Source organism: Nuphar pumila, chromosome 1 (assembly GCF_984573655.1).
Source record: "Nuphar pumila chromosome 1, dmNupPumi1.hap1.1, whole genome shotgun sequence".
Lineage (NCBI taxonomy): Eukaryota > Viridiplantae > Streptophyta > Magnoliopsida > Nymphaeales > Nymphaeaceae > Nuphar > Nuphar pumila.
In genome coordinates, this window is record NC_143249.1 from 22,201,546 (window position 1) to 22,223,939 (window position 22,394).

The 22,394-nt window shown below is 36.9% G+C and overlaps 1 protein-coding gene across 1 annotated transcript in view; it reads left to right on the forward strand.

The window, feature by feature from the left end:
• LOC149848322 (phosphatidylserine decarboxylase proenzyme 3-like) overlaps nucleotides 1-22,394 on the forward strand; it is a 227,461-nt gene that overhangs the window by 24,912 nt on the left and 180,155 nt on the right. The window contains exons 3-7 of the mRNA XM_089990766.1: nucleotides 8,494-8,518; nucleotides 11,669-11,728; nucleotides 11,927-11,995; nucleotides 12,866-12,958; nucleotides 13,076-13,126. Of these exons, the coding sequence (XP_089846892.1) occupies nucleotides 8,494-8,518; nucleotides 11,669-11,728; nucleotides 11,927-11,995; nucleotides 12,866-12,958; nucleotides 13,076-13,126 (298 nt within the window). The remainder of the gene's footprint in view (nucleotides 1-8,493; nucleotides 8,519-11,668; nucleotides 11,729-11,926; nucleotides 11,996-12,865; nucleotides 12,959-13,075; nucleotides 13,127-22,394) is intronic.

Sequence of the window (22,394 nt, forward strand, 5' to 3'; positions counted from 1 at the left end):
AACACCGACTAGCAATTCATAAATTAAATACTTCTTCAGATAAGCAGGTATGTAAAATAACTATTCTATCTCAGGAGTCTTATTTTATTTTATTCATCCAAAATCCTTGTGCGGCTTTCCCCTACCTCGAGATGTCGTGCAACTGTGTGCGTCTACGAGTGTAGATGATACGAGGCTCAGGCCGCGGAGCCAGAGCGGGGTTCGATGTGATGTCTGCAAAAGTATGAATATTCAATGCTACATTATTTATCATGCGGAGAAATAGAAAGTCAGGCCTGTCGATCGAAAAAGAGAGAGACAACAGGGGTGTGCCCTTGTTGGCCAAAAACAGAAAAGGGACAGGGGGCGAGCCCCTGCCTGCCGACAACAGCGGGGCGACAAGGGATGAGCCCCTGTCGAAAACAGCGAGGCGGCAGGGGGCCAACCTTTGCCGACAGCAACGAGGCGGCAGGGGGCCTGTCCCTGCCAACCGCAGCGAAGCGGCAGGGGTCGAGCCTCTGCCGACAACGAGGCGGCAGGGGGGGCAGCCCCTGTCGACAGCATCGAGGCGGCAGGGGGCCTGCTTCTGCCGACTGCAGCCAAGCGGCAGGGGTCGAGCCCCTGCCGACAACAATGAAGCAGCAGGGGCTGAGCCCCTGCCGATAGCCATGAAGCGGCAGGGGCTGAGCCCCTGCCGACAACCAATGTTAGCATCTTAGCAGTTAATACAGGCGTGGGCAACCAATGTTAGCATCTTAGCAGTACACGTGATTGAAAACCTGGGCCAGCAAATGGTAGTTGAATGGTGTATGGGTCATATAGACAGTATGGAGTACAACAAATAATACAGCATTAGGCCATATTAGCAGGAGGAGTTAGCAGTCAGTCTTAATATCCTTTGGGATCAGGTATATCATGAAGATAGGTGTTAGCCACGAAAAGGGTCCACTGATTGGTACATACTTCGGTGGTGGTCCTTTTTGAATCAAGTAGAAAGCAATAAAACTCTCAGTGGTTATAACTACCTCCAACTTCATATTCTTTGTAGCATGGCCACATTGGCTTTGCTGTTTATTTTTTTCTTTATCTTTCTTTCTTTTTTTTAGTACGAGGCATTAAAATGTCATATAGATTGCCTGCTGGTCATGCTCTGTAGCTGTACATTGTCTGTCACAATCCATGGCAATAACCCAATCTCCTGTTTGACGGGATATGGTCATCACTAACCTAACCCAGCTGTGGTTAAATAACCCATGGCACAGAGGTACAGTTCACCTCACCCAGCCTTCGCTACCATCAATGCACACCCTCTTGCTGAAGTGCCTCCTTTAGCACTTCACCTGCATCTTCCCAGAGTTTCCCTCCACAATGTGCATATACTCATTCAACATCACAACCCCCTTGTATCATGTTGGTTTATGTTTTTTTTGGCATTAGGCCCAAGACTGATCCTTCTAGGTATATACATTATATCTCTCTGAGAGTATACACATCTCTATGTCAAATACTTGCATTCCACTTGGGCTAACTTATAAAACATCTCTTCATTAATGGGGGTAGGGTCACACATCTTCCATTTCTCTCATATTTGATATCTTATCATGTGCTGACCCGACCCGGCCCGGGTCCAATACAACAAATTTTTTTTGATGCGGGTTTTACACATAAAAATAAAGCCATTACCACTTACGAAAAAAAGTGGAAGCAATGGAGAATGGGACATGCCAAGATTATGTCTTGGCTCATTAGTAGTGTCGATATCAAAAAATGTTCAAGTCTTACAAAATTTGAATATGCAAACAATGCATGAGACTATTTTAAGAGAATGTATTCTCTTAAAGATATTGCACATGTATGCAATTTATAAGTACAAAATATGGTTCAAAGGGACGAGCATTAGAGAATACTGTAATAGCTTGTCCGAATTATGGGAAGAATCGGTTCTTCTTGAACAAAAATGGCATTGTCTGAAAGACATAGAACTCCGTCAAAATCAAATAAATACGGAACATTTTTTTCAATTCATTAATGGATTAAGATCGGAGCTTGAATTAACCAAATTCGTTCTCCTTTATTGAGGGAAAATTCCTTCAATAGAAGACACGATAGAAAAATTAAGCATGGAGGAAAATAAGCTTAAAAAGAGAATCTCTAAGTCTGATGATGACTCAGTCCTATCCGTATCTAGACCGGGAAACTATGTTCGAACCTACAAACCTTCACATTATGGGAGTACAAATGATGAGAAACAAGGAAATGAGTTTGAAAAAAGGAAAGTCATTTGTTACTATTGTCGTGAACCAGGATATATGAAGACATATTGTCCGAAATTGAAGAAGCCCTTTGAGAAGAAGGTTGCCTCTGTCGGACCTCCACAAGAATCAAGTGAACCATCTATTGAAAGCATGTCCTTAACTCAATTAGTGGAGGCACTTCAACCTCTACTCAAAGGATCATCTTCATCCACTAGAGCCGCAGTCTCTTCTTTCGACATCTTCGATCCCGGTAACTCTTTTTGGCTTCTTGACTCAGGTGCTTCATTCCATATGATACCAAATATTGATATGTTATGCGAATGTCATAACTCAAATGGGTCCAATGTTTTTACTACAGATGGAACATATCTTGAGATAAAAGTAATAGGAAAATTTGAAAATATTTCTCAAAACTCAAAAAGATTTTGTATTCCTTAAATTAGATATATTCCTAAACTTAACCTAAATCTTTTATCTGTTTCTCAATTATCTGACCATGGATGTATTGTTTTCTTCTTCTCTTGTGGTTTTTGAGTGCAGGATCATCAGTCAGGAAAGCTGATTGGGAAAGGCCATAGAGGAGAAAGCCTATACTACATGGATTTTTTGGAAATACCCAAGAATACATTGTGTTGTAATATTCAGAAAGTAGATTTGCATCTATGGCATAAGAGACTTGGCCATCCTAGTGTATCCAAGATTCATTTTTTTTTCAAAAATGTTTTTTTTTGTAATTTTGAAAACTTTACATGTGAAAATTGCATTCTTGGTAAAATGAAAAGATTACCTTTTCAAGAAAGAACCTTTGTTTCTTCTCGACCACTTTCGGATGTTTGAGGACCTACACCTGTTATATCAAAAGGTGGCTTTATGTATTATGTAATTTTTATGGACGATTTTACAAGACATACTTGGATCTATTTTCTTAAACATAAATTTGAAGTTTTCTCACACTTTCAAATATTTCATAATCTAGTCAGAAATCAATTTAAGAATGATATTTCTATCTTTTACACTGTTTTAGTGGGAGAGTTTTTATCAAAAGAATTTAAAGATTATCTAAATCTAAACAATATCACACATCAAAGATCATGTCCCTATACCCCTCAAAAAATGGTTTAGCTGAAAGAAACCATATGCATATTATAGAGACAACAAAAACTTTACTTATTACAAATCAAGTACCTAAAGTTTTTTGGGCTGAAGCCACTCTAACTGCAGTTTATCTTATTAACAGAATGCCATCCTCTTCCTTAAAAAATATATTTCCTGTTGAAAAACTTTTCAAATAAATTCCAAATTATTCTAAGGGTTTTTGGATGCAAGTGTTTTGTTTTTTCTAATAAAAATGACAAACTCTCTCGTGCCATTCCTTGTGTTTTTCTAGGATATGCAAATTATCATAAAGGTTACAGATGTTTTGATTTTGAAAACTAAAAAGTTATGTGTCAAGGAATGTATTCTTTTTGGAAAAGGAAAGTTTTTTTGAAAGTGAGAACTCTAAGGAAATAAATGAGTATTCTTTCTTATTGGATTTAGTTCCAAAGATTGATGAGTGTGATATTGATGAAAGTCAAGAAGATAAAAATGACATGATAAGTACAGAATCATTTCATGATAATCAAGATTATATTCAATACTCTAGGCGAGGTAACTTAGAACGACCATGTGCTCTCAAAAAATATACTAGTAATGAAGAACAAGAAGCAATATAAACAAGGTCATCTAGAGTGTCAAAAGTCCCTGGAAAATTTGTGTCATGCGAGTCTTTTTCACCTAAGTATCAAGCCTACATTGCATTAATACATCCTACATAGAATCTTTTAACTATGCGACAACAAAGGAACATTCTGAATGGGGTAGAAGCAATGAGAGCGGAAATAATGCATTAGAAAAGGCGAATACCTGGACTATTCAAGATATTCCACCAGGCAAAAAGCCTATAGGTTGTCGATGAATGTATAAAGTTAAAACCAAGAGTGACGGAGCTCTTGAAAGGTATAAATGTCAGATTAGTTGCCAAGGACTATTCCCAAGAGTATGAAATAGACTATAAGGAGACATTTGCTCCACTTGCTAGAATGATCACTGTTAGGACCTTAGTAACTTTTGCCTCTATAAAGAAATTGCTTATATATCAAATGAATGTCAAAAATGCATTTCTCAGTGGAATCTTAGCCGAAAAAGTGTATATGGAACCACCACCTGGCATTAATATTCCTAAAGGAAATACTCTTCGTTTAAATAAGGCTATGTATGGCCTTAAACAAGCCCCAAAAGCTTGGTATGACAAATTTAGTCAAGTTATGCTCGATTTTGGTTTTCAATCTTGTCTTACTGATACAACTTTGTTTGTTAAGATTTCTGATACAGGTATTATTATCTTTCTCCTCTATGTAGACGACATGATTATCATTGAAAGTGATAAATAGGGAGTTGAAAACATTAAAAGATTTCTCAAAATACATTTTGAAATGAGTGATTTGGGTTTTTTAAATTTTTTTCTTGGTATAGAAGTTGTTTATTCTTCTAGAGGCTATTTGCTGACTCAGTATAAGTTTGCTCGCTCTAGATATTGTTGATGGGTCTGGTATCTCCGATGACAAAAAGGTTGACACTTTCGAAGTTATAAATGTCAAAATGAAGATTGATGATGGAGAACCATTTGAAAATCCAACACCTTACAGACAACTTGTCGGGACACTGTCGTATCTCTCCATTACAAGACCTGACATTGCGCATGCCATTCACACAACAAGCCAATTTCAGCATGCTCCTACCACTGTTCATATGGGAGTTGTTTTACGTATTATTAGATATATTAAAACTTCTATTTTTCGAGGACTTTTCTTGTCTGCTTCTTCATTCTTAGATTTAATTGCTTATACTGACGCAAATTGAGGAGAAAATCCAAATAACCGACACTCAACTGTTGGTTTTTGTATATTTTTAGGTCAATCGTTGATTTCTTGAAGGTGCAAGAAGCAACATAAAGTCTCTCTCTCATCAACCAAAGCAGAATACAGAGCAATGACTACAACCACTATGAAAGTAGTTTGGCTAAGAAGGTTGCTGTATGACATGGGTGTTCAGAGTACAAGGGCATCACGACTATACTACGACAACAAAAGTTCTATTTACATTGCCAGCAACTGGACATTCCACGAAGAACGAACCAAGGACATTGAGATGGATTGTCACTATGTACGAGAGGGATTCCTACACGACTCTATTGTTCTTCCCTATGTTTCTTTAGAATATCAATTGACAGATTTCTTTACCAAATCACTCACAACTCCTAGATTTCACTTTCTGTTAGACAAACTTTCGGTTATCCAACCATAAGTTTGAGGGGGAGTGTTAAATAATGTATCAAATAATGTATAATTTTATTTTGTTTTTAGTATTTGTTGTATAAGTATTTTTCACTTTTTCTTTTTATCTTTTTTGGACACTTTTAGGTTGTATTTGACTAGTCAACAGTTGACCAACAACTCTCTTATTCTCTTGTTCCTCTTGTGTATATAAATATGGGGCATTCCTCTCTTTTGAAAGTATTATTTAGTGTGTGATTCACAATCAATAAAATCATTTTTATTCTCTTGTTGTTGAATACCCTTTTTGGGTATTTTGTGTATGAACCTTTCTTGGTTCTTGTGAGTGTTCTTCTTCGATACTTTGGTTGGAGCTCTTTGAAGTATTCATTGTTGGTAATCTAGGAGCTCATCTTCTTACAGAATAATGCCGTTTTGTTTAAGGTAGTTTTGAAATTCATTTGACATGTATTCTCCTCCGGAATCATATTTAAAAATTGCTATATTGTTTTGAAATTGATTTTGAATAAGGATATGAAATTCTGTAAAAGTAGAAAAACATTGTATTTGTTTTTAATAAAGTAAACCCAAGTATATCTAGTGAAATCATCAATAAAGACAACATAATATGAATATCCTCCTTTAGACATAACGGGTGTTGGTCCCCATATATCCGAATGTACTAATTCAAATTGTCTCTTAAAAATAAAGTTGTTGTGTGGATAAAGAAGATAATGCATTTTTCAAAGAATACAATCATTGCATGAAAATTCTTTTTTATTACAAATTTTTTCCCCAAAAAGGAAAAAAATACAACTTAGAGACACTGGGATGACCTAGCCTTTTGTGACAAGTGACAACATCTTTAGATTGAACATGATTACAAAATGATTTGGATGACAAGAACAAAAAATCCATATAATATAGGTTTCCTCTTCTATGGCCTTGCCCAATTCGCTTCTTGGACCGAAGATCCTGCACATAGCAATTGATGGGTGAAAAAGAGACACTGTATCCAAAATGGGTTATTTGAGAACTGAAAAAAAAGATTTAAGTTAAGTTTTGGAACATAAATTTTTTGTCTTTGCTTAGAACTTTTTCAAAGTTTTCCATTCCTTTAACATCTAATGATGTTTCATCGACCGTGAAAACAAATGATTTAAAAGAATTAAGGCTTGGTTTGGATAAAAAATATGCATTTGGAGTCATATGAACGAAGGCACTCAAATCTAGAATCCAAGAGGACATACCGAGAGTTGATGAGATCGCGAAACCGGAGGTGAAAGGTGTGAAAAAGTTGTTTCTCATGAATTGTTGGAGAGTTTTCGTAAGTTGAGCAATGAAGTTTTTTATGTCTCCATCTCTTCTTGATTCTTAATTTGAATTGCTTGAACTATCTCCAATGGAAGCCACCTTCTTTTTAAGCTTAGGACAATCAGGTCTAAGATGTCCCAGTTCATTACAATGATGACAAACCATTTTTCTTTTTTCACTAGTGCTATTTTTCCAAAAGTGAGGAGGTTTATATGTCCTTATGTTATTTTCTGGTTAAGATACCACATGACCTTCATTAAAGTCTTTTTTAAGAGCCAAGTGAGTTTCTTTTTGGTATAAATCGACAAGAACTTTACTAAGAGGAGTAGAAGCCCTATAAAGAAGTGATCATCTTAGTTCAAATTTAGGATAAATTGAAAAAATCTTTCTCTCTTCATTTGCTCTTGCCTCGTGGCAATAACACTTCCTTCCCATTGAGGTTCAAAGAGAGCAAGCTTATCTCATAATGGAGATACAGTACTATAATATAGTCTTTAATACTCATATCCCCTTGCTTAGTTCCTCTTATTTTTTCTTGTAAAAAGAAATGCCAGGCAAAATCTTTTAGAGTATACATACCTTTTATGAAGAATCAAGCTTCATTTTCCTTTTTAATTTGCTAGATTAACACAAATCTTGAGCTCCACGTTATTCATGAATCATGCCAATATTTTTTCTTGCGCACTTTCCCAATCTTTAAAAGCTTTGACTTTTTCTTCATCATCCAAAGCTTTTTATTCATTCCCTTCTTTCTTGGTGAGCTTTAATTGTGGTTTCGGAACGGTGCCACATACATATCTCCAAAGTTTCTTGCCTTTGAAGTTGTTTTCCATAGTCAGCGCCCACATTCTATAGTTGGTCACATTCAATTTGCATAAGAGGTCACTCTTTGCATCTTTATCAGCAATTACGAAAGAGTTGGAGAAGAACAAAAGTGTGTAACTCAAATACAAAGAAAGAAGTCCCAAGAATGTTCAAACACTTGGAGGGCTCTGATACCATGTAATGAAATACAAGTGCCAAAAAACAATGTTACAAGGTGACTGTAAGAAGGCACAAATACACAAGCAAGATGTCACTAATGATCCAAATACAATGTGCCACACCAAACACACACAAAGTGAGAAGAGAGAACTAAAAATATATGTAAATGCTTGAAAAAGTATTGAGAATGGAGGGGGTATTCACCCCTATTTATACAAAGAATGGGACCCAAGGGGGCTCCCATAGAGTCGTTGGGAGCCCCCCAACGGCTCTAATGTGGGCCCCTTTACATTGTTTAACTAAATAATAAAAATTTAAAAAAAAACTAAAAAACAACCTTAATGGACATGCGTATTTTACATGGAAGGAAAAGACTAAATTTCTCTTAGTGGGCATTACAAGAGATAAAAGGGAAATTATATATATATATATATATATATATATATATATATATACACACATATATATTTTAACAAAATGCTATAGTTGATGTTTATGCATGTTTGACATGTTTGCTTCCCATTACTTGTACCCTCATATTGATCATGATGATGTAGTTACAAATATATTTCCTCTATAACTTTCTAACGTGTTCACTTATTTTCTGGATTTCATGTGCATGGATCGTCCATGTTCAAATGATGCAGTACAGATAAGCCTGTTTGGAACTCTGTAAGTATTTCCAGTTGCATTAGGCATCCAGCAATAGCAGTATTAATCTATCAAGGATTTCATATAATGACTTCAGAATATTTTTAACTACCATGTATTTAACTTGGCAAAGTTTAGAGGTGGTTTATTCTGAAACCAATTGTGTGGGCTCCTATTATTATCATTCTCTGATGCAGCATAATGGCCGTGGATGGAACTCAAGCCTTGTCTCACTTCTATTGAGGCAAAGAATTTAACTGGATCTATTTAAGTCATTGCAAGCATCGAGAGTGAAGGCCAAAGTTCGCTAGGAAACTTAACAATATGAGCGACAGAAACCTGAAATATTGCAATTATGTTTCGTCTTCATAAGTTGCTCATAAGAACTTCATTTGAGATAATGGTAGTAATCAAATTCCCAGAGGATGGGTGACAAATAGCAATTCGTCACAAACAGCACCCAAATGCTGCAATTTTGAGTTTTTCCTTTCAGAACTGACATCATGAAGACAAAGTGAATCTAATGTTTTACTTTGAAATAGCTTCCTCAAAGCTCATGTCAGCTAAGAAATTATTATAAAGACTATTATCAAGTAGTTGCCATTTAATGAGATTTGACCTTTTTTGAGCAATCTTTCGTGCACTTTTATGACATGCAAGTTTCCCCTAGACATGCACAAACAGGATAGCTTATGGTTAGAGAATATACTGGAGAGTCCAGGTCCATACAGCATTCACATGAAATAGGACAAGGGTAACCACATGGGCAAACATTGAATCTTACATACTGAGTGATCCATTATGACGTCTAAGGATGCCAACGGCTCAGATTTGGGTCAGATATTTGATCGAATATGAATCCATTTAGACAGATTCCATCAAACGTATAACATCCAATCAATAATCTGATTTGTATTTAATATCATTCTTATATCCATATCTGATTATGTTTAGTATATATCTGATTAGCTACTCATATCAAAAATTTAATATTACCTTTTTCATCCGACTCCAAATTTGAATAAGCAATATTCAGTAAGATCTGATTTATTAATTCTTAAATCTGAACCAAACCCAAACTGTTTACATCCCCAATGATGTTGGAGGGTGAATTTATGGTTTAGAGAAATCACAATCATTGGTGATATTTTGAATTTATCGCAATTCTATCATGATACTTAACCAACATGATATATGCAATGTCACTTAAAGTTTATTTACAGTAATCTTATCAAGTTTTACTGAAATAATCTACAGAAAATAATATTTAATCATTAAGAGTTTCAAGGGAAAAACCGTCATAAGTTCATAACATATCCACCCAATTTTTTCTTTTGGGGTGTATACACTGTATAGGTATTACAAGGAGGGGAGGCCCGAGCTTGCCCTCCTTTTCCCATTGATATGAGATTAATAAAGTGCCTTCTTCTTCTCAGTTCCTACCAATAAGCCTTAAGTTCTAGCATTAAGAATGGTAAATGTTTTATTCTTTTCCCCCAGTCCCAATCAATAAGCCTTGAGTTCTAGAATTAATATATATAGTTTATAATCTATATTGCTATTTCTAGTTTGTCAATGCATTAACCTACTGCAACAATTTGCAATGTTTTGGTTTATTTATTTTGTAATCTTTTCTATTTCTTAAATATCATATAGACCGAGATTTTGCCAACATTTTACTGATAAAAACTAGAATTTTAAATCTTCCATATCTTTCCTATCGAGTAAAACCAGAGGACAAGATTTGCGACTATGGTTTAGAGAATGTTTCCAGCACATCAACAAATTAGGTTGTGATGAGGTTAAGGCAGCTGGTGGTCCATTTACATTCAAAGCCCAAAAATAATGATCCCTCTTAACATAAAGTGACCTCTAGGAAATTACATAAATCAACATGCTGAACTCCACCTCAGTAGGTGGATATGGTGGAGTCTTTATCACATGTATCCTAAAATTTTAGCTTTTTTAGCTTCATGAGAGAGAGAGAGAGAGAGAGAGAGAGAGAGAGAGAGAGAGAGAGAGAGAGAGAGGTTTTATGCTCTCTCATACTCTTTCTTTGCTTGGGGACCTTTCATTACGGTATATGAGATTAATGAAACGGGCAGTTTTCTCTCATGGACTTCTTGATTGTCTGGTCTGTGTGATTTGATCAATAAGTGGCTGTTGAAACATTTCTGTAATGTATTATAGCCGTGTTTTGTATTGGTATGTACTATGTGCACTCTTGAAGTTAGGCTTCTTTTTCATTTTTGAGAAAGAAATGACTGGTCATGTTGCTTTTTTATTATTTTTTCTAAGAATTGTGACACATTTTAACTCTCTTCTCATGATACTCTCGGATGAGGCCACCATGTCCTCTCTCTCATGTCTCCTATGACCTTAGGTCCCATATGACCCAAGTGATCTTTTATGTGATTGCTCAGTGCCTCTATGAGAATAAAGTACAGGGTTCATTCCAGACTGCTTATATCTAAGGCAATACATTCAGACTGTCTTGTGGATGTCTGGCTCTAGCTCATGATTTTATCAAGATTTATTCGTGCCAACTAAAAAGTGTATTGATGTAATTTTTTTTTGCTTGCAAGTTCTTGAAAATTCTAGACCTATCCTTTTGTTCTGCAAGTAGGGATGGCAGTGGACCAGGGCTGGGGCGGGGGACATGGTCTCCACCCCCGCCCCGTCTCAAAATCATGCTCTCCATCCCCGCACAGGTCTTGATTTTAACCTCCATCCTCGTTTCATGTCCTCCATCCCCGGTCCAAACAGGGCGAGGCGGGGCGGGGCCCCGTTTCCCCTCGGTCCACTGCCATCTGTAAAGAAGGACCGGGGACAGGGCGGTCCGGGTCAAGGCGGGGATTGGAGACTGGTCGGGGCGGAGAAAAGCGTAAGTCTATCCCCGCCTCCATCCCTGCACGGGTTTTGATTTTAACCTCCATCCCTGTTTCATGTCCTCCATCCCGGTCCAAACGGGGCGAGGCCTTGTTTTCTCCTGGTCCACTGCCATCCCTATCTGCAAGAAATATATGCTATAGTGTCATTGAGAACCGGAAAGTCAGGAAGTCACTAATTTCATTTGATTAACCATGTCTGCAAGGTCACATGTGTTCATGATTTCAGTCATGATGTTCCATCTCATTGTAGCAATGGTGAAACTTTGTTATTTTCTTTCAGGTGAAGAAAGTTGTGTTGGAAAAAGAGGGCGCTCATATTGCACGAGTCTCAGTGTTTGAGGTTTGTAAGTTTGGACTCTCATTGACCCATTTCATGGTGTCTTTCTAGATGGATTATAAACACCCTGGAATGGCTTGCAAAAGATCATCTAATTAGTTGTTTCCAGACTAAATTTTGTCCTACACAACAAGACTCATTTAAAAAATTCTTTATCAAGGAATATAACTAACAGTTAACAATATTATGGGAATTTTGCAGACAAACAAACTATCCCGAAATAATCTTATTGGGTATTGTGAGGTTGATCTTCTAGACGTTTTCAATCATGTAAGTTTCTTCTGTTTTACCCCAATTTTTTTACCATTTTGATGATCTGAAACATTGATTACTTTCTTGGTTTCATGTTATTGCTTCAATTTCCCTGAAGGATCACATCTACCACCATTGGAATCATTAATCTAATGCATCAGTAAATTGAAGATTTATTGTTGACCAGAAATAAGTAAAATAAAACGATAAACTTAGATGAGTACGGTTGTATAACCAAAAAGTCAATTCTTAATGTAATTTACAACAGATGATGCTGTATCTTCACTTATAATTGTCCTTTTCCTGAACACCTGTGCTAGTAATAATGGATCCTCTTAGGTTTCTATCGGCATGGAATTGGTAGATAACACTGAGCTGCTACTACTTTTGAGTTTTGGAACATTACTTGCAACTGCATTTACCTAAGTTAATTGACTACTTTTGAGTGTTGTGGAACTTTACTTGCAACTGCATTTGCTCAAGTTAATTGGCTACCTTTGAGTTTTAGAACTTCACTTACAACTGCATTTTCTTAAGTCAATCGGCTTCATTTTGCCTGCACAAAAAAGATATAATTTGTTTCTCTACTTGTTTGATATAGTCCATATACCATATTTGCAAATTACCACTTTTTTTGCCACCTTAGTGCAAAAAGCTTGCTGTGTTCCTTTCCTGTTCATCTAATTTGTGACACAATTACCAATGAAACAAATGCTCCTCATCAACTTGAAACTGCGAACTTCAACTGTGACATGTTTTAGTGTTTTACTTATTCTATCAATGTTAGCATTATCTTGTTTTCTTTCTTTATTATTATTATTGTTACTAATTTGTGGCTCACATTACTTTCTTTTGTTTTATGTCACTAATTGCTTTTTGCTTACATAGGATTCTTATCATGAGTTTGAGGTACTTGATTTAGTTGATCCATCCTCACCCACCAAAGTAGTGGGCATCATTTCTCTTTCATATGATGTTGAGGTATACTCTAGGTTCTCTATTTATGTCAAAATGGGTTTTTTATAGCTTTTCTGTATATTCGGCAAAGTATTTAATTATTTGATTGTAAAACTTTGTCATTGTTCAATTTTATGACAGGACCCGGCTGTGACAGAGAGAAGTTTCGTGAAGCGTCTTTTAGCAATAGTGGTAGATAATGCAATCTTTTCCTTTAATTATTGTATCTCAATTGCACATACATTCATAGAGTTCTATTGGAGGTCCATTTTCATTGTGAACTTTATTTTTTCCCTTATTTCTGCAGTTTTTGCTTTCCACAATTTGATATTTCATATGAAACTTTTTCCTATTTGGAGTTTGATTTGACACTACAGGATTCCAGACTGCATAAACAAATTAGATTTACTGTTGAAAAAAAGGAAGTGTACAAAAATGGAAACAATTTTGCTGATAAAAAGAAATGGGGTTTCAAAGGGATGAAATAAAAGCAGAGAGAGAGAGAGAGAGAGAGAGAGAGAGAGAGAGAGAGAGAGAGAGAGAGAGAGAGAGAGAGATTTCAATCAACTCTAAGCAGATCATGTATGACATATCTAACCTGTTGGTGTAACGCCCCAAAATTTCAACTTGTAAACTATAAAAAATATTTGGAGAAAACCTTTCAAAATTCAGAATTTTTTATTTCAAAAGCGAGCGAAAGCAAATTTTCTTTTAAAAGAAGAACAAGTTGATAATTCTGGGCGCGTTAGCTGAAAAACCGGCAAAAATCATTTTGGACGAACAATAAGTGAGCAAAAACTATATTTCACTGATAGAATTTTAGTCTGTACAAAAATTAGGGATTTTCTTCCTACGTGAACAAAAGTACAAAGCCAAAAACATGTAGGTAGGACGCCAGTAGAGAGAGAGTGAGGTCTCGACCCATGTTGCATCGCACCATCGTCTGTCTGGAGAACCTAATCGTAACCTGCCCATAAAATGTGTCAGTTTCTCAAAAAATTGGTAGGTGCGCAAAAGACAATAAAGAACAAAAGCTAACACAAAGCATGATTTCATGATAAGTAATTATGGATGTCAATAGCAAATTAACTATGCATGTAAATATTTACGATCAATTGATTCTATAGGCAGAAAGCAACTAACTAAAACAAAATAGCTAACACAGGATGAAATCAAGAACAATAAGCAGTTATGAATCTTAAGATGTACAACAAAATAGTAGTATGAACAAGATCTTTTTAGTTTCGATATTAACTATAATATCGCGTATTTTTGCACTTAGTTAAATTTGAGATTTTCAAAAATTTGGCTAAGTATAGAAGAAAAATCGGTAGATTCTCGATTTTAGGCCAATGCTTTTGAGTTTGGACTTGACTCAGGTCTCATCGACAAGGCCAAAACGAGCCACTTAGAACATGAGAAAAAGTTTAATTTTTGACCTTTAAATTAAAGCGAAATTCGAGCAAAATTCAAGTTATTTTTGAACAATTCGAGTTATATATCGTTGGATGCGTCTCAAAATTCTTAGTGTAACAATATTTTACTTTTCCGGATTTGGGCTACGGTTGGCCCGAAAATCATTTTTTTTCGAAAGAGGAGCAGTTTGCCGGTTTAGATCCGGATTTGGATCGGACTAGATCCAATGGTTTTGATCCAAATTAATATGGATCTGGACTCTATCTAAGACCCATATTAATATGAATTTGATCTAGTCCAAGACTACACAACAACAAGAACTACGCCTTCATCCCAAAACAATTGGGGTTGGCGATATGAACCAAAAAAGAAAATCATTCTGGGTCTTCTGCATGAATCCTTCTCCTCCAATCATTTCTATCCAATGCCATGTCCTCGGTGAGGTTCAAAGCATTCATATCCTTTCCTATCATCTCCCTCCAAGTCTTCCTAGGCCTACCCCGACCTCTTTTAACTAATATATTTTCCCATTTCTCCATCCTTCTATCTGGAGCATCAATAGGCCTTCGCCGAATATGTCCAAACCACCGTAAATGATTCTCTCTCATCTTATTTTCAATGGGTGCAACACCTACCTTCTTACGTATCTCCTCGTTCCGAATCTTATCTTTTATTGTATTTCCACACATCCATCTAAGCATACGCATCTCAGCTACAATCATTTTTTTAATATGATGTCTCTTGACAGCCCAACATTCTGTACCATATAGTAAAGCGAGCCTAATAGTCGTCCTATAAAACTTTTCCTTCAACCGCAATGGCATTCTACGATCGCACAACACTCCACTTGCACTTTTCCATTTCATCCACCCAACCTTTATCCTATGATTTACATCTCCATCAATTTCTCCATACTTTTGAATAAGAGATCCCAAATGTTTGAAACAATCATCCACCGGTATTTCTTGCTCACCAAGCTTCACTACACTCCCATCACTACTTCGTTGCTTACTAAACCGACATTCCATATATTCTGTCTTACTCTTACTCAACTTAAAACCTCTTGCTTCCAATGTCTGTCTCCATAATTCTAACTTAGCATTAACCCCAGCTCTAGACTCATCAATCAAAACAATATCATCAGCAAACAACATGCACCACGACACATTTTCTTGAATTGATCTCGTAAGCTCATCCATCACTATAGCAAATAGGAAAGGGCTTAAAACAGATCCTTGATGTAACCCAACCCTTATAGGAAAATTGGTTGTCACCCCTCCACAAGTGCGGACATTGGTTACTACTCCTTCATACATATCTTTAATTATACTAATGTACTTGAGAGAAACACCTTTCTTCATCATTGTCCACCGGAGAACGTCCCTAGGTACTCTATCGTATGCCTTCTCCAAATCAATAAAAACTATATGCAAATCTTTGTTCCTCTCTCTATATCTCTCAATAACTTGTCTAAGAAGATGTATAGCTTCCATAGTTGATCTTCCAGGCATAAAACCAAATTGATTCTCCGATATCATGACAACCTTTCTCAACCTAGACTCAATCATCCTCTCCCAAAATTTCATAGTATGACTCATGCGTTTTATACCACGATAGTTTGTGCAATCTTGTATATCACCCTTATTCTTATATAGAGGCACCAAAGTACTCTTCCTTTACTCATTAGACATCTTATTTGTCCACCAAATCTTGTTAAAAAGATTTGTCAACCATTCCAAACCTTTCTCTCCAAAGTATTTCCAAGCCTCGATAGGTATACCATCTGGGTCAACTACCCTTCTTGATTTCATTTTCTTCAAAGCCTCTGTAATTTCTTTCTTTTGAATCTTGCGCATGAAGTCACGATTCATCTCATGAAAAGGAATGGAGAAGTCTCCAAGATCCTGAGCATGACTTTCATTAAATAGCTTATCAAAATAATCTTTCCTTAATCTCCTCATCTTTGTCTATTTAAAATAAAAGCTTTTAAAGTCAACTTTAGAGTTTAAAAAATTTTGCAAAGTGAGAGAGTCCCAATTAGAGATTAGCTCCAGCCCTCTCTAGAAGGGCTGGATGGATAAGAGGGGGTGTCATCCCCTTTTCTTTATAAATAGCCTCAAAAAGAGAGAGAAAGAGAAGGAAAAAGAGAGAAAAGAGAGAAAGAGGGAAAAAGGAGGAAGAAGAAGAGAAGATCATTCTTCTCCAATCATCCAACGTTTTCATTATTGATTTCTATTTCTTTTTCGATCTACGGTTAAGGTACGAGTCTTTTTTTGTCTCAGACGAGAAAAAGAGCCTAAATAAGCTTTAAACAATGTTTTTATAGGGGACCATGGTTTCTCTCTTGATTTTTCATGGTTTAATCCATGGGAATGGATGTAGGAAGGCTTAGATCATGTGATATTTGTTTTTTTATGATTTTCTACATGTTTTTATGTTTTTTCCAATATATATATATAAATATACATGTAAAAACATTTATACATATGCATATATATGTTTTTGCCTTGTATGGACACTTTGGACATGTCTGGACATTTTTGTCCCTGGCTTTTAACGGGCACATCTGGACAGATTCGACCATCGTGATGATGGCCAGATCTGGCCAGATTTGAGCCCCTGTCTGTTCTGTCCATTCTGGACAGATCTGTCCCCTGGACAAGTGGACATGGGGCTGTGGTTCTTAAAACCGAAGCATATCTATGGAAATAAAAATATGTGCATATTCAGTTAATGTGAAAAATTTTGGATGCCAGACCAGCCGACTGAGTTCGGCTGGGAGACCAGTCGACTGAGTTTGGCTGGTCTGGAGCCGAGCCCCAGCCAACCCATCGACTGGGTCAGCTGGGTGCAATAAAAAAAAAGGGAAAAACCAATTTTTGTTAAAAGAAATTTTATTATGTGTTTCTGGGTTATTGGCTGAGTCAGCCCCAACTAGTTGGTTGGGCAAAGGTACTGACCCAACTGACTGGGTCGGTTGGGCCATGTACCTGCTGACTTTTTTTAGAATGGAATGTTTGTGTACATGTGCGAAATACATTCACACTGTATTTGTGACTGTATGCTCAGTTTATGCTCATTGTATGTGATTATGCAAATCTGGAACAAAATTAGTTCTGCATGTTAATTGTCAGAATTTGTTATTTATATTAGACCTAACCTTGTGCATTCAAAAGAATGAAAAATTCACATGCTGCATCAAAGTATTAATGTAAGGTTGCTTTCACGTGCTTGTGCATACATGAAATTGATATGTTTTTGCATGTACATAATTGCATGAGTGTTCACATGTTTTAATTGAGATGATTCATGAATGAAAGCATGTATTTGGCATGATTATGTGAACACATGCATATGAATATTGAACACATGTATATGCATATTCTTGTTCTATGCACATCTCTAAATTAATATATGTGATTGTGCATTGACAAAGCATGTGAAATGAATGCATAAGTTGTATGTTCTTTATAATTTTCGCATATAGATGCATGAATGATAAAAAATGGATCATCGTAGGCCGTGAGAGCCTTGAGCATGTGTTGCTCCTTATTTAATTGTTTATGCATGGCAAAAATCAAACTTGATATTATTCTTCTAGTTGTACTGTTCTATATTGCCACGGGTTGTGGTCCCGTGAAGAGCTTCACATGTAGATCTACGAGCCTATGTTATTAATTCTGCATGTTGAATTGCAAATTAAAAAAGATGAATTAATAACAAGATAAAAGAAATTAAAAGAACCGTGTAATTTACACTTCCTTGATGTCCCTTCTATAGTATGGGAATCCTGAACATTCCAGTTTTGGAGAACCGTGAGGATACTAAAACTCTGTGTGTGTTGTTGTTATCCCTGAACCCGATATTAAGGTTTTTTTCCTGACCACGGTTTTAAGGAGAATCCACCACTTTGCTTGGGTGTGGTGTGTAGACACAACTGTTGTTTTGGTATACCAAGAAAGTAACATTATGGTTGTTGATTTTTCTAGTGTCCTGACATTGGTTGTTGATTTTCAATGTTCCGATGGATGGTGTTGATTCCTGATATCGGTCAAGGGCTGAGTCTGAAACTCAGTAATAAAATACAACTTGTGTTAAGTTACCCTGGGAACCCTATTTGACATCAATTTTTTTTACCTGTTTGGAGTATCTGCGGGCAACGATAATTAAAAAGAGGATCTTAAATTGTGTGCATTTAATAGAGACATGCATATGAAAAGAAAATTCTTAATAAAGATAATTTATTCATGCATATGTATAGAAATTGTTGAGAATAGGTGGTTTTAAGTTTAAGTCTTTTTATATTAGAGGCTATTTGAAATTTTGTTTTCATAATGGGCTTAGATGTAATTATTCTTTTTAGCCTCTCTCTATTTAACATAGAGAGAATCCCTAATAATTGAGGTTAACGAATTTTCTATTGTGCAGCCGTCTCTCTCTCTCTCTACACAGGTGGCTGTGCATCGCATCTTCCTTCTACATGGTATCAGAGCCCTCGATCTCGGGAGCGTGATCAACAGGGACTGATCTTCAACAACGAAAAAAAAACACTTCTTAAAATCAGGTTTGTTGTTGTTTGTTGTGGAAGATCTGATAACAGATCTGGGATGTTACTCAGATCTGTCGTCAGATCTAAGGAGTAGATGTGGAGCCGTAACCCTTGAGCTCCTTAGTTTGGAGTTTTTTTTTCCTCTGCCGTGATCCCCTGTCGTGATTTCCTGGATTTCCTGCCGTGATCTTTTGTTGCCGAGTTCTGTTCTTGCCGTGACGTGATTTTTTGTTTGTTGCTGAGTTGTGTTCCTGCTGTTTGGGAGCAACATAAATTTTCATTTCCTGTGCTGTTGCGTGCCTGCCGTGATTTCTTGCTGTTTGGGAGCAGCTGAAATTTTATTTCCTGTCCTGATTGCGTGTGATCAAGGTTCATTTAATGTGTTGTAGCGTGTGATCGAGATATGATTGATCTGTTTAACTGTGCCTTGAAGACTTATTGGCTGTCGTGCCTTATATGTTTGGAGAACAACAGGTGTCATGATTATTTTTTTTTGCGACTGCATATTATCGTTGGTCGTGATGTGTTTGGGTGCAGCAATGGTCGTGATTCCTGGACTTTAGTTGGTTGGTTTATTTCTTAATATGGATTTCAGCAGTCGTAATTCCCTGCTGTGTCGAGTTTTTTTTCTCTTTCGTGCTGTGAAAGAAGCATGTTAGTTTAATTTATCCTTTTGTCGTGAAAACAACAGGCGTGATTCCCTGTTGTGTTGGAAAATTTCCCTGTTTGTGGGCTGCTGTTTTTTTTCTCGTGGAAACAACACGTGTGATTCCCTGCTGTTTGGAAAATTCTTCTTGAGCACTTGCTGTTCAAGTGAGGTAATCTGATTTTTAAAAAAAATTGAATTACATCTTCAGTATGGCTGAAACTTCGAAATGTGATTCCAAAATGGAACATATTGGGGAGTATAAGGCTTTTGCCAACCCCTTCACGTACGACTCTTCCGTAAGGTTGAATGAAACCAACTATGCCAAGTGGTCCAGAACTTTTATGATGTCGGTATCTGGACATCGTCGAAAACATATTTTGTTGGAAGATGAACCCACTGAAAAATTGGGAAAATATGTTACTTGGGATGAAGATAATAACATAGTTATGTCATGGATCATGAATAGTGTCGAACCCCATATTGCAGATGGATTGATCTACTATAATACAACCAAACTGATGTGAGACAATCTTCGTGATACATACTCACAAGAAACTAATGTGAGTCGTATCCTGCAAGTCGAACAGGAGATATATAATTTGCAGCAGGGAGATCAGACCTTGGGCCAGTACTATGCCTCTGTCAAAGCTGCGTTTGAAAGACTTAATGCTCACATGCCTCTTTGTTGCTTGAAGCAAAAGGATCATAAAGAGCAAACGATGGTTGCTCGCTTTCTTACAGGTCTCTCTTCAGAATTTTCTGTTGCAAAAGTTCAAATGTTGACTGGATCAAATGTTCCTACTGTTGCTGATGTATATAATCGTCTGAGTAGACTTGCGATCTCTCTTCCACAATCTCAGCCTGTGACTCAGCGATCTGCTCTTGTTGTCTCATCTGGTTATGGGCGTGAAAATATTCAGAATATCAGAGGACGAGGTCGTGGACGTGGTATGGGAGGCAGAGGAAAGCTTCAATGTACTTTCTGTGGAAAATCTGGACATTTAGAAGATCGTTGCTGGGATAAGCATGGTCGGCCAACCTCTTCTTCATCAAAGTCATATGCTCCTAAAGCAAATGTTACTACTATCGAGGCAACAAATGTACAGGATAATATCTCTGCAAGTGATCGTAGTATCACCCTCAGTCATGCTGAATATGATGAGTTGATAGCTCTTCGTCCTTTGAGTTCCACCCCTCTTGTAGCTGGTGTTGCCTATTCAACCGACAATCATTTTCATCCGACTGACAATAAGTGGATTATTGATTCTGGTGCATCCCGACATTTGTGTGGAAATTCACTTGCTTTTTCAGATATAAAGGATATTAATGCTCATCGAGGAGTCTCATTAGCCGATGGGAGTTCCTCCCCGGTTGTTGGTCAGGGAAATATTTCTATATCCTCCTCATTACAGTTGCAAAATGTTCTTCATGCTCCAAACTTTCCTCAAAGTTTACTCTCTGTTAGTTGCCTTATAAGAGAACAAAACTGTAGAGTAATATTTGATCCGATGGGTTGTCATTTTCAGGATTTGCTGACGGGGAAGAAGATTGGTGGAGGCTATGAAAAAAATGAAGTTTACTACCTACATCATCCAATGGGTAATGTTCATGCTGCAGTGAAACACTCATTCAGTCCTGTTCAGTGGCATCGTCGTCTTGGTCATCCTTCATTGTCAAAGCTTCGTTCGGTCTTTCCTCAAATTCCTTCATCCACATCATTTTAGTGTGAAGCATGTCAGTTGGGAAAGCATCATCGAAGTTCGTTCCCTTCGAGTCAGAGTCAGTCTAGTAATAAAGTTTTTGAACTTCTTTATGCAGATGTATGGGGTCCTAGTAAGATTTTTACTAGGACTCAGTGTCGTTACTATCTTGTTATTGTTGATGATTTCTCTAAGTTGTCATGGGTGTTTTTAATAAAAGAACGATCTGAAGTTCCAAATATTATCAAATCCTTAATTCTTGAAATAAAAACTCAGTTTGAATCTATTGCCAAGATTGTTCGCACTGATAATGCTCTCGAGTTTAAATCAAAAGGTCTGTTACAATTTTACCAAGATCATGGCATCCAACCCCAAACTTCCTGTGCCTATTCATCTCAACAAAATGGGGTGGCTGAGCGAAAACATCGACACCTGCTTGATGTTGCCAGGACCATTATGATTCAATCCAATGTTCCTGCGTTATACTGGGGTGATGCGATTACCACTGCTTGGTATCTGATCAACCGCATGCCTTCGTCTTCTGTGGGTGATCAAATTCCATTATATATCCTAAAACCTAATGCCCCACTCTTTTCTTTCTCACCAAAAATATTTGGATGTGTTTGTTTTGTACACAAACTTGGCGCTGATCATGATAAATTAGCTGCTCAAGCTACAAAATGCATATTTATAGGTTATCCCAAAAATCAAAAGGGATATCGATGTTATGATCCTATTTCTCGCCGAGAGTATGTCAGTGCGGATATATCTTTCTTGGAATCCACTCCATATTACTCCAGTACTGGTTCCCCACTGCAGGTTGATCCAGCTGAGTCTTTTCCATTACCTATACCTCTTTTTCCTTTGGAATCTGTGCCCTCATTACCGAACCAAACTTCATCCTCTTCCAGATTTAATAATCCTCCATTGGTATATGTGTGTAGAGCTCCACCTCCGCAAGAGCCTTCATCTTCTTCTTCTCCTGAGGTAAGTTCTACTGACAATAGTGATCTTCATGATGATGATAACATGCCTATTGTTCTACGAAAGGGGACACAACAATGTACCTTATATCCCATATCTCATTTTGTCTCTGATGCCAGAATTGGAAATCAGATGAAGTCTTTTATTTCAGCCTTATCTGCT